The sequence below is a fragment of the Cibotium barometz genome, chromosome 60, assembly GCF_041138505.1.
Source record: "Cibotium barometz isolate CiBa-2024 chromosome 60, ASM4113850v1, whole genome shotgun sequence".
In the NCBI taxonomy this organism is placed as follows: Eukaryota; Viridiplantae; Streptophyta; class Polypodiopsida; order Cyatheales; family Cibotiaceae; genus Cibotium; species Cibotium barometz.
In genome coordinates this window covers 27,582,285-27,595,679 of record NC_141105.1, presented here as the reverse complement: position 1 = coordinate 27,595,679, position 13,395 = coordinate 27,582,285, and the positions used below count along the sequence as shown (strand labels likewise).

Sequence of the window (13,395 nt, the reverse complement as noted above, 5' to 3'; positions counted from 1 at the left end):
TCAGCAAAGGTACTCCCGATTGGCATTGACCTCATCCATATAGCTGGCAGAGGATGGAGACACTCATTGTTGGTACGCTCAGATGAGATCATGGTTTGACCTACATGGTTTAGGGATAGAGGCACTACCACCCTTTCAGTACAGTCTGGATGGTCCATTTTTGGATCTCACCCGCTCAGAGCAAAACCGCGTGATCAGGATGGATATCATCAGAGTGGACACAGAGAGGACATGGACTAGCCCCCTTGAGCCCTTGGGCACGAAAATGGCTCATTACAAGAGCCATTTTCTACACCTCTCACCGGATGATTTTATCACCCGCCTGGCGTACATGGATATACACCTATCATATGGGATACGTTGTGCCATTGGACAGATCCAGACCTCATCACACCAGCTGTGCGGATTGAGACAGGGCGATATGTGCATCAGATCGTGGATGACCGCATTTGTCAACTATGCTACCAGGAGGTAGAGACAGAGGTACACTACATGTGCCGATGTACAATCTATTATGAGATCCGAGGGAGATATCACTGCCTCTTCCGAGAGGGTTGTGGGCCATTACGCAGGGTCATGGAGTTTGAGGATCAGAGATGCCTGGGATTGTTTCTACTTGAGCTCAGGAGACACAGAGAGACCCTCTTGGCAAACAGGAGGCCGAGCCATGATGTACCTAGACAGAGGACCCTGACAGATTTCTTCGGCACCAGCACCAGCAACCCAGCCCACACACCTCCTGATACCTCCTCCATTGGGCCATCAGGGCATCGACCACGCTTCCAGGGAGTCACCATTGATAGAGCAGTTATCTTATGTCGTGCCCGTTGGCCACGCCCACCAAGATCCCGACCACGGCATCCTCACCATCACCAGATCAGAGCCATTATTGCTCGGCATCAGAGGCGCCTACCTCGCTTCTACGACCTCTCCATTCTATACAGCCCCATGGCAGAGATACTTGATCTAAGGAGAGGGGAACACTTCAACTGATCAGCATACATGGATCTACCTGATATACATTTTTCAGTATTTTCGAGTATTTTCTACTCAATATCATCTCGGAGTATTACAGTTCTGTTCTTATAACTGTAGGACAATCAGTTTATTGTACTTTTTAGTCTCATTTAGTTGTTCTCTTTAATGAGACACCAACTTCAGATGTACTCTCAGTTTTGGTCTCATAGGCCACTATGGCCTCTTAGAGACGTAAATATATCATTTCATTTCTCTCTCTCTTTTTCCAGCTGTCTCACGAGGATACCAACCGAGTTATCTAGTCAGATCTTCTTAGCCTCTACACACATTGCACATGGATCACACCCCCGGAGCTCCCCACCACGAAGATGCACTTTTACAGAGACCACTTCCTCACACTCACTAAGGATGGATTCATCCAGCAACCGGGCTACTTGAGTGTTCACATGTCCCATGCCATGCGGATTGCGATTGGCCAGATATGGGTTTCTTGCCACCGCCTCAGAGTGGAAACAGGTAGAGCTGAGCGCATCTTCAGAGCCGGGAAGCTTGTTACGGACACCCAGAGAGGAGAGGATCTGCCGACTATGCCACACAGAGGTTGAGACGGAGGAGCATTACATATGCCACTGCCCAGTATACTATGAGATCCGCGGGAGGTTTCACTGTCTATTTCGTGAGGGATTCGGTCCACTCTCTAGGATCATTGACTTCCAGGACCAGCGTTGCTTGGGCCTCTTCCTGCTTGAGCTCCGTAGACACAGGGACACCTCCTTGAGACACAGGCCCCAGCCACCCCGCCCCCTCCCTCGGCAGCCAACCATCACGAGTTTCTTCCGGACCCTCCACAAGCTGCTCTGGACCTACCTCGCGTGAGAGGAGTTACCTCGGACCGAGCCTCTACACTCCAGCGTGCCCGACGCCCTCGACCCCCCCGTTGGCCACAATCACCTCATCAGCTCCAGATCCAGGACATGGTCCACCGCCATCGAGCTACCTTTCCATGTGACATAGCTGAGGGAGACCTCTTGGCCATACTCGTCAACCCCATGCTTGACATTTTGGAGAGTGGTATACCATCTACTCAGAGCTGATGTTGCTCCCATGTTTTTATGTTCTTAGTATTCCATGATGAGTTTCCATGGACAGTTTTGTATCACCCCAGTGAGATAGCTATATTTCTGTTTTCATTCTGTTTTATTTTCCATTCCATGATGAGATATGCCATGGACATTATTGTACCACTTTGGTCTCATCTTTAGTAGACGCTTAATATATCTTTCTTTCTTTCTTTCTTTCTCTCTCTCTCTCACACCTCATCAGCTCTAGATCGAGGACATGCTCCACCGCCATCAAGCTACCTTTCCACGTGACACAATAATGTCCATGACATATCTCATCGTGGAATGGGAAAAAAAACATAGCTATCTCATTGGGGTGATACAAAACCATGGAATACCAAGAACATGGAATAGGAGAAGAGCATCAGCCCCCAATAGATGGTATACCACACTCCGAAATATCAAGCATGGGGCTAATGAGTATGGCCGAGAGGTCTCCCTCAGCTATGTCACGTGGAAAGGTAGCTCGATGGCGGTGGAGCATGTCCTGGAGATCTGGAGCTGATGAGGGGATCGTGGCCGACGTTTGGGGAACAGGGGGGCGTCGGGCATGGCGGAATGCAGAAGTCCGGTCCGAGGTAACTCCTCTCGGGTGAGGTGGTCCGGAGCAGCCCGAGGTGGGTCCACAAGATCCATTGTATGGTAAGGATGATAAGACACATATTTTTTTTTCTTTTTTTTTTCCCCTTTTCTTCTTCTTGAGTTGGGGTGCATTGACCTTCCTGAAACCAGGGCTTCCAGAGATGTTGATCATGCCACGCCTTCCTTTAGTTTTATTCAACTTCCAAAGCCTGGTTTGCCAATGCTCGGGTTTCGTCCAAGATGGTCAGACAAAGAACAGAAGCACTATGAGCAATATCATCTTGGAGGGCGGTCTCCACCTGCTACGACCCATGGTAAAATTTGAATGGCAGACCATGGACCAATTGAAAGGGGTTGTGGCAGCAGGTCGTGGCTTTGAAGGCCGTTCTGTAAGCCCACAAACTGTCGAGGTCACTAGTGACTTGGATGTTGATGGCACAATTTGTAGAGGAAGTGACAGAGCACTTTGTTGGTGCTTTCAGCCTACCCATTGGCCTGGGGGTAATAAACGCACTGCTTCCGATGGAAGATCTTATACCAGCAAAGTGATGATAACTTCATTGACGAAGTGCGAGCCTATGTCACTAGTGACTTCCAAGAGGAAGCCGAAGCAGACAAGGATGTGCTCGTAAAAGAACTAAGCCATTGTGTTAGCCGTACAATCCTTGGTGTGGCTTGGGCTTCTGCCCACTTGGTCATGTAATCTGTGGCGACGAGAATGTAATCCATGGCGACGAGAATGTATTTGCACCAGCTCGGGTGTGCCACAAGGTCAATGGGCCCCACGAAATCAATGCCCCATATCTCGAATGGGGACCATGCGAGAGATCTGGTGAGGCCGATGAGATTAACGGGTGGGTTTGAGCCCACACCGTTGACGAGTGTCACAAGATTTGGCGAACTAAATGGAATCTTTGAACATTATTGGCCACCACCACAAGCCGTGCTGGAACAAGAGGGCGCTCAAGATATGTGCTAGATAGTGCCCACCACAAGGACCGGATTGGCCATCTTCTACAGAGTGGGACACTTTGTGAGTTCTGACGCACCTCCATAGAACACCATCATGACTAGCTTTGTAGAGTTGGCCAACTATGATTTGGGAGGATCGGCTCTTCACCAAAAGCTGCTGCTTGTCTTTGGGACTGGCCGACTAGAAACTGTTCTGTGGAAAGCAAGGCAAGAACATCCCCATACCAATCTGGAGTGGCACTTTAAAAATAACACTATCAGGAAGCTCATCTTGCAAGCTCCCCACTGTTGATGCGGGAGAGGTGGTCTGCCATGATGTGATTTTGCCCCAGCAAAGGAGGGTCTCAAAATTGAATTCTTGGAATAGCAGCAACCACCTCCAGACATGACCTGCCACTTGGGGTTTGTTGAGAAGATATTTGAGTGCATGGTGATCGGAGATGACAATGAAGCGGGAGACCAAGAGATAGTGTCAGAACTTTTGACATGCATAGAATATGGCCAAGCCTTCCTGCCCAATGGTGTTGTATTTTGTTTAGCTGGCGTGAGGAGGCGGCTGGCATAGTAGATTGGTCTATCCATCTTGTATTCTGCACTGGGTTGAGTGAAGACTGCACCAACAACATTGAGACTTGCATCTATATGGACTTGGAAGATTATCGTCCAGTTGGGTGGGATGAGAATGGAAGCTTTTGTGAGGCGCTTTTTAAGGTAGGCGAAGGCAGTAGAAGCAAGGCCAGACCACTAGAAGATCATGGATGGCTTGACTAGGCGAGTTAATGGAAGGGCCACGTTGGTATACATATTGATGAAGCGGAAATGATAGCCAGTGTGTCTGACAAAGACTAGGGTTCCTTTGGGGCTGATGGGAGGTGGTAGTGTTGGTAGACATAGTGTTCACCAAATATCCCTAGTCACCTATGTATGTAAGGGTCTTGAGGTCTAAGGCTATTATCATGTGTAACATTGGCACTTTAGCTCATTTACTGGTCCTAGAGTCTACCAGGAATCCACAAGTTGTCACATGGAGCCAGGGACATTCAATGATTGGAATATGTTGACTTTGGGCCTAGAATCTAAGGAGAGAATGTAGGAGATGATTGAGGAATGGATTGACGTCATCCATGATGTACTAGATGCTTTGTACTTTGCCTATTTAAAAGCGACATCCCTAATGGAAGAGAGAATGCTTTGCACCTAGCACTTGAGAGGCACTAGTCAGAGGATTATGCAGATGAATGTAGCCATACCTAACCACTAGATCACAAGGAACTTCGTGGAAGGACCTCATCACCTATGGTTTAGGGTATTTTTAGGGTTAGGGGTACCTCTTTAGGTCATGTGCCTTCCTGCTTCCGGTGAGGCACCAATTTTTTACTCCATTCAGAATAGATGGCTCTTGGAGAGTCTTGGGAAGGATATCATTGAGGGTCCGGCGGTCTAGCCGGTGAGAGTGGTGGGCAGGGTAGGGAAGCACATCTATATTGATCCCCCTCAAGGGATGATTATGGACTCTTGGAGCCTCTGGTTATACGATGAGACCCAGTGAGTGGGAGTGGAGGGATGCTTTTAACCCCATGAAAAGCATTCCTTTCTTTAGTTACATTGTGGGGAATGCCAGACACTTGGTTTTGGGACAAATCCAGAGAGTCCCTACTTTTAGACTGCATTGGGAGGCTTATGGGATCACTCTTGACATTCAGAGAGCTTTTTCGCAGAGGTTGTGGCACTCGTACAGGGAAACAAAGATTTCCTCTTTTATTTGGCTTTCTCTACATGGTGGCCTTGCCACAAACCAGTGGAGATCAGTTGTTGGTGGTGCTAGCCCAGCTTGTCCAAGATGCGCACGAGCTTTAGGGACAGTCTACCATTGCTTATGGGAGTGCGGGGAGGCATGAATGATTTGGATTGCAATAGCACACCTTTTGGAAGGATGAGGAGGGATGTCTACATTTGTTTTGGTGCTATTGTTTGGTTGACACAATTGGGCCCACAAATCAAGTTTGAAGGGAACAACACAAATATGGTCATGCGGGTTACCTAGGGAGTGGGTTGGCGGTGCCATCTTCAAGACATGCCAAAGTCAGGCTACCTGAGTCCAGCATAGAGATTGGACACTGCATGGGAGATCATTGCTATTTGTTAGATCAAGTTTGCATGGGAAGCTCTCAGTATGGGCAAGGCATAGATGCAAGGACTTGGCTATCCTTCTCATGCATTATAAGAAAGCATATGAGAGATTGGATTGGAGGTACTCTTCTCCATTTTAGCTTCCCAGATTTATGGATCAGAGGCATCTTCTTCCTATCATTGCTTTGCTCACAATCGGGTACGTTTCCGTGGAGCTAGGGGGCGAGATTTCAGATTTCTAGATGAGTTTTCCAGGGATGATCCATTTCCCTTTACTGTATTTCTTTTGACAACCTGCCCAACCTGACCGCTTAGCTGCCGGACATGTCCACAATCTGTCCACAATTGTCCAGTGCCCAGGTCTGTCTCAAAACTGATTGCGGTCTGAGATTAGGCAGCCCATCCCGAACTGGGACTTCTTGGGCTCTGCTTCTCCTAACGCTACTATGCAGGCACGTCACACCTAAAGTAGAATGGAATAAAAAAGATTGAATATAAAAAATGATGCTCTCACATTGTATCTGTAGTAAACCCTCTGTGGTATTTCAGTTGGTTACATACATTCAGATGATTTGTCATAAGAGAGGAACAGGGGAGGGCACAAAAAGACTACCGTAGCTGGCCTTATCTTCCTTTATGCAATTAGCTACTCAGGGTAACACTGAGTGTTGGTATGCACGGACCACATATTAAATGACATCTCATGGACTTTCTGTGGATGCATTGACGCCCTTTTTATACAAACAATCACAAGCAATCATATTGTTCAAACAAGAGAAAAATAGAGTTATTAGAAATGACTTTTGACAGCATCACATCCACAGGACATTAGTTCAACCCGGTATGCTCCCATCATCCATAATGAGTTGATGTAGAGGCCACTTTCTCACGTTCACAATGAAAAGGTTTATTGAGATGCTAGGATATCACAGCTATGAGGATTTTTATCGGGCAGCTCCATGTTTCATTGCATAGATTGCATGTAGAAGCAGGCTGAGAGATGGATATCACAAGGGTGCATAGGGAGCTCCGAATTTGCATGATATGTAGATGCAAGAAGTGGAGACAGAGGAACAAGGTTTACTCCACTGTTCAGCATACTACGAGATTTGATGACGCCATCATTGTTAGTTCAGGGTGGATTTTGGTCCTCGATGGGGAGTATGATATAGATGTATGGCTCTCTATGTGCAGGAGGTTTGTAGGCATTGTGAGGGACTTTTGAAAAAGCACAGTTGCTGCAGGCAGACAGAAAGTAAACACTCCTTCTTTATTTCCACTTAACACTATGTTGACATTATTGAAGCCTATGCACTAAATGTGCATAAGCTTTGGAGAGGAGCCAAATTTGGTCAGCTTCAAGAGCAGTGTGAAACATATATTTTATAAGCAACGATGTGCTTTCTTGGTCTATGCTGGGTTATAACTTCTGACACTTTTCTTGTAGAATGTTTATGGCTCACATAGCTTGTGGAGGTAGAACATCCAGGTCAAAAGTGGTCTGTTTCAAACTGTAACTTTTGAAGCTCTTCATGTGGAATATTAATGGTTCACGTAGCTGGTTGTGTATAGCAGCCAAGTTAAAAATTGCCATCTTACAGAAGAAATTTTCTTTTTGGCGTTTCTAATTGTTGCCAAAAGTTCTGCTGCCCGAATATTCGATTCAATTCTTTCGTATTTCTTTTTTACTAGTAAGGTACCGAACAAGAGAATTTGTAGGAGATGACTCCGTCTATCTGTTAAGAGCACAAAGAGCTAAATAGCTTCTAAGTTCCCATAGGCCTTTTTGTTTGAAATTTATTAACCCTGACATAAAGCACAAAGTGACTATATATGTGAATTGTGTCAATATATCTGTAAGATTAGATCAAGGACTGATATCTTGGACAATCACTGTAGATATGAAACTGGCTTGCTCAAACTTGAAAATTCATCCAAGGAAGTCAACACAATGCAAGAAGACCTTGCAAAACTTCAGCCAAAGCTGGCTCAATCAACAAATGAAGTGACTGAACTTCTCAAGGTATGTAATAAAATGTTATAAGAAAAAATATCAAAATTTCTCTCTATTACATATTTGCAGATTACAAAAGTCCTTATAATCATAGAGACACAAAACAAGGACATAGCCCTTAAAAAAATTAGAAAACTTAGTCGTGAAACCCAAACACAAAGTTATTGACCACCTAGCCATCCTGTAAAGCTCTATTATGCAATGTCATTGCTGCAGGTGGGTATTCCACAATGCTACCTAAATCCAGTAGGTGTTCCTTTTTGCTTTTTCGATTAGTCAAAAAAACCATCTTTACGAGGTAGGCTACAACCCTCATGAGAGGTGGACAGAACAATCCTTGGAGGAGGTCAAGAGTACAATGCAAAAGAAAGGGGCAGGGGGGTGTCACCTGTTGGCCAATCACTGTCACTACATGTGCGGAGAGAGGGTGGAGGAAATGCTGCTATGTAGGTCGAAAACAAAAAGCGCCTCGACTCTCCCAAGCTAGGAACAAGGTCTCGTGAGTAGCTTTGGCAAAGATGCTCTAGTAGGCAACAAGGCCCACCAATCAATCATGCCCTTTTTCTCCATCGATTCACCATCCCCCATGAGATACAAGGGAAGCCAAGATACTGCTTTAGTGGAGAGGTTGCAGGGAGAAGATGGAGATAGCCACCACAGGGCAGGAAAAAATAAACTGAAAACACTAATAGTAGAGAGCTGAAATTACAGGGCATATATACAATGATGAATATCACTGAGTGCCTCGGGAATACATATAATGAGTATGAAATATGAATTAAAATAATAATAAAAAACCTGACTATAAACTGAATGCTAGAATCCCAATATCATGGGACAAGCTCATGCAGTCGAGCCATGAGGTAGGTGGAGTAGATGCAGAGATCAGTTGAGAGGTTGTTCAGACCCCAAACTATACGACGAGCTTGATCGCATCCCTTACAAGTCCTGATGGTAGGCAGTAGTCACTGCATGCACTTGAGGCCTACGTGAAAAAGCATCTGCTACCAAATCTGAAAATGAAAAATGGACAAGAAATTCGACCACCTTAAATGCTTCTCTGAGAGCTTAGGCTGTGTGAGAAAGTGTCATAAACTCTGATGATTTGTTTTAACCATAAATTTAGCCCCCAAGGCAATGGAGAGGGGAAGGATGAGGCGGTGGAAAGCTAGGGGATTGGGGTGGAGTCGGTGAGGGAGGGTTTGGTCAAAAAGGGAGAGAGAGAAAACTGCGAGAGTGTGAAGGAGGGGCTAGGTGAGGGGCAACGGAGAGTCGTGAGAGGGGTGAGATGGAGGTCTAGTTGTGAGAGGACTGGTTGGTGAGATAGGGAAGTGTGAGTCGTGAGGGGGGATTTGGGGCCCGTCGTGGAGGGAGAGAGAGGAAGAAAAAAAGTAAGGGGCAAGTTGTGGAGAAGGGGAGATAGAGAAAAATAGTAACGGGCAAGTTGTCAAGATAGGGAAGGCTTTTCAATGGATCAGAGTCATCAATCCACTCCCACTCACCTAGATCCCACTGAATATATCTGATAGGGCTGCCACCATATAGCCACAAACACCAAGAGCAATGAGTCACTATCTGAGGAGAAGGATCAATGAGCCAGTGCTTCCCCGAATGACCAACAATCCTCACTGGACTAAGCTTGGTGTCTTGGGTGATCCCTCCATGCTACATCTCAATCTCCAACCAGGCATGATAGAATAGATGATGCAATCTAAAGCCTCCTCGCTCGGGAGAGCAATGACATCCAAATGTACGCCTATCCTAGAAAAGACTCCTAGCCATCTCGGATAATAATCTCCATGAAAGATCCCAGAGAGCTACTCATGCGGTATAGCTCCATCAATCTGATCAATACATATGCGAGAGTCCCTAAGATGCTGAATGGATGCAGCTCTCTGATCCACTGGAAGACCCTTGAAGCTTACCACAACCATACAAGTTTAGGATGGCAATTTAAGCTTGAGGCTAGTTAGGACTAGTTGGGCTAGAGGTTTAATGGCTAATTTACAAAGATTTACAACACTTACGTAAAGTTGGACAATAAGAGTTTGGGGCCGGGCCTAAGACATGATCTAGAGAAGATATTCACTATTCATTATTGTGAGGGCTTCACGATGCCCCTTGTTGTCCTCCTTTGGTTCTCCATGCTCTTCTCCTTCATCTCCAAACTCTTGATGCATAATGTAGGCCTTTTGAGCCTTCTTTCGAAAGAAACAATCTTTCTTAATGTGTCCAGGTTTGTGACAAAAATCACAAATGATTAAAGAGTTGTACTTAGCCTTCCCTTTGTAGCGTTTGTGTGATGTGTAGAGAGCCACTTGATTTGGTGAAGTATTGGACAAGGTGTCCTCTTTTGGCTTTGAACTTCAGCTTCTTCTCCTCCTCCAAAAGAGAAGCTTCAACATCAATAAGCTTTGTGATAGGCATGTTGGTCAAAGTTGTTACAATGTTGTCGAAGTTGGGAGGCAATGACTTGAGTAGCACCGCAATGGCAATGTCTTCATCTACCTTTTAGTGAGATGCCTGCAAGTTGGGTCATAAGACTTTGCATATAGGTAGATGCAAGAGAAGTTGTAGACTTCATATCAAGTTTAAAAAACTCAATAAGCAAACCAAACTTAGAGCTCCTAGATTGAGCCCCAAACAGGGTATCCAGTTGATCCCATGAAGCCTTGGAAGATTCACACCCATCCACATGGTGAATGTATATATCATCCAACTCGAGTTATGATAGCTCTTTCTTTGTCATCTATGGTCTCCCATGTCGGAATAGTATCTTGGTCCCTTGGCTTCTTCTCCTTTCCACTTGTGATGCTCCATAGGCCTTTCTTCATGAGAATGAGCTTAATGCGGGTTTGCCAAGTGTGAAAATTTTTCCCCTTGAAGCGGAAGCTAGTGCCATGTGAGGCCATTAGGATTGAGAGAGTAGAGTTACACACTTGAGAGCAAGTATTGAAGAGGGCTTGACTCAACCTTGTGTCACCTTGAAGATTGAAGCTCTTAGTGAATGAGAGACTTCAACTAGAAGCTGGTGAAAGGCTTGGACGAGGCTTAGATTTGATTTCAAAAACCTTGTTGAGCCTTGCAAGAGGAGCCAAGACAAACATTGAGATAGAAACAAGCGATAGTGCTTAGATAGAACACTTGACTAGCCAAAACAAGATAGGATTAGTGATAATTAATCACTAATGAAAGTTAGAAGAGCTTGTGGCTATGGCTGTGAAAAACACAGATTTGAGAAAGAGCTCAATTCTCCTAGCTGAGAAAGCTATTGCCCAAGCCCTCTTAGGACAAGCAAGGGCACATGTAGGCGCACCTACAGCTAAGGGCAATCAGGCAATGGCAGACTGTAGAGGTGGCACAGGCTGTACGACTGCGCAGGAGCAGAAAACAACTCAATTTGGGGGAAACGACAATGGTCCAGCTGGCATGACTGTTTCGGCGCAATTGAAGGTGTGGGCCTGGGCGCCTAGAGACAGAGGAGAGGCCCACCAAGTTTGGTGGGTAATGGTTGAAGGAACAGAGAGCACTGAAGCCTCCACCAGCTGGGGGTATGGCTGGCAGCTTGGAATCTAGTGAAGAAGATAAGACATTCTTAAATGTAACCTAATTTGAGGTTGATTTGGAGCTGAGATTGTCCTAGGATCCCTACCTATTCTTTGCTTTCAGATACCATGTTGAAATATTGAAAGCCATGTGCAAGCTGGCTATTGTGAATCAAATACTAGTGCCAGGTTAAAACTTGTGATAAAGAAGAATAGTGTAAAATGATGTATACACACAAAAGAGACAACAATGATGAGCAAAATGGTTGATTGATTACTTCATAGGCAAGTGCTTTTAGAGATTCCATACAACTCAATACCACCTAGTGGTTTCTCCAAAACAAGTGGTTAAACACAAAACTACGTCCTAGAGAAGCTTCACCCACAAGCTAAGTGATTTGGTCGCTTTCACATGTACATGGTCCATTTAGCCCCATCCTTCTTGGGATGTGTTTGGTGCATTTTTTTTTTTTCCAGAAAGGAGACTTCTTTTAAGTATGAAAAATTTTACAAAATGGAGATTTCACACCAAGAAAGGTGGAGATCTCAACCAATCAGGAGCCCTGTGCTGCCAATAGGGTCCCGAATGAGAGGATGTAAAAAAGATACCAATGTCCCACTCTCTCATAAACTGGGCGCGCTTCCTCTTCGCAGCCCTCGCCTGGATTCTGGCCCAGGTAGCCATAATGGTGTGAATAATATCACTCCAAATCCTGCAAAGACACTGAGAAACAAGAACTGGAGTACCCTCAATGGCCTCAATGCATCTAGCCTTCCAGATATTCCAGGCTGAGATGCTAGCAATAATCTCCCAAGAACTGTCTAACCTTTGTGCCAGAGGAACAAAGTGTGAAAGTGGCAAATCCTGAAGACAACACTGCCGAGCAACTCCTTGCCTAACCATAATGGCCAAGCTCCTGTCAGTTCCCTCAAACCTCAGCTGAGGCCCAGACTGTGTCAACCAAATGATAGAACCAAAAGAAATGATAGCATCCCTCTTAATCCTACCAAAGAGGTGCAATCGCAGACCAAACCCTTTGTGCTTCCCTGCATTCCCCATAAACAATGGTAAACTGACTCCGAAACTCCTGCACATCTAGGGCATGCTGGGCAAGCACCAGTAATAGACCTCCACTGATTGGTGGCCATACCACCATGAAGGGAAACCCAAATAAAGGACGAAATCTGTGGCTTCCTATAAGAATGCCACAATCTCCGCCAAAATACCCTCTGAATGTCAATCGAAATGGCGTAAGACTCCCAAAGGGGTCTAAGAGTAGGGACACTCTGAATGTGTCGCAAGATAATATTTCTGGCATTCCGCACTTCATAACTGAAAAAAGGCATGCTTTTCAAAGAGGTACAAGCATCCTTCCACTCCCACTCAGCGGGGTCCCAATGCAAATGTCTGATAGGGCAGCCACCATACAACCAAAGTCCTAACACTCTATGATCGACCCTGGAGGGGGGTCAACAAAGACTTGCTTTCCTAACCTGCCAACAACTCTGACAGGACGAATCTGGGGGCCCTCAATAAGGTCCTGCACATCACATCTCTCTAGCTGCCATCCATCCTGTATAGAAAAAAAGACCAGTACATCATCCTCCCTAGGCAAGGAGATACCCATAACCTGAAGAGGAACACCTGTCCTTAGGCAGTCCCAGGCCCATAGGAGGGACCTAACCAGGGGAGCGGTGAACTGCATCTGAAAAAATAAAGCGTGAGCTGAGAGTCCAGTCACCTCCGTGAACAGGGACACACTTCGTGATCTGCTGCATGAGAAAGTCCTTCCACGGCTCAGTGCCTAGAAGAAAGCCCCTAACAACAAGCTTACAGGGCAAAGCCTTACATTGCACCTCGGGGTCAATGATATTCAATCCCCCTTCTGCTTAGGCCTGATAATGGTTTCCCAGGAGGAAACTCTGGCCCTGGTGTGTGCATTTCCATCAATCCCTAACCAAAGAAAGTTCCAAATAAGGTGAAGCTGGCCAATGCAGCCCTTATGAAAAATCCAACACGAAGCAATAAACCAAGTCGTGGCTAGCAAAACTT

The 13,395-nt window shown here is 45.7% G+C and overlaps 1 protein-coding gene across 1 annotated transcript in view; it reads left to right on the top strand.

The window, feature by feature from the left end:
* The window catches only part of LOC147605195 (uncharacterized), a 204,783-nt gene that overhangs the window by 91,526 nt on the left and 99,862 nt on the right, over positions 1-13,395 (top strand). Inside the window, exon 27 of the mRNA XM_086794295.1 lies at positions 7,683-7,806. Within this exon, the coding sequence (XP_086650421.1) occupies positions 7,683-7,806 (124 nt within the window). The remainder of the gene's footprint in view (positions 1-7,682; positions 7,807-13,395) is intronic.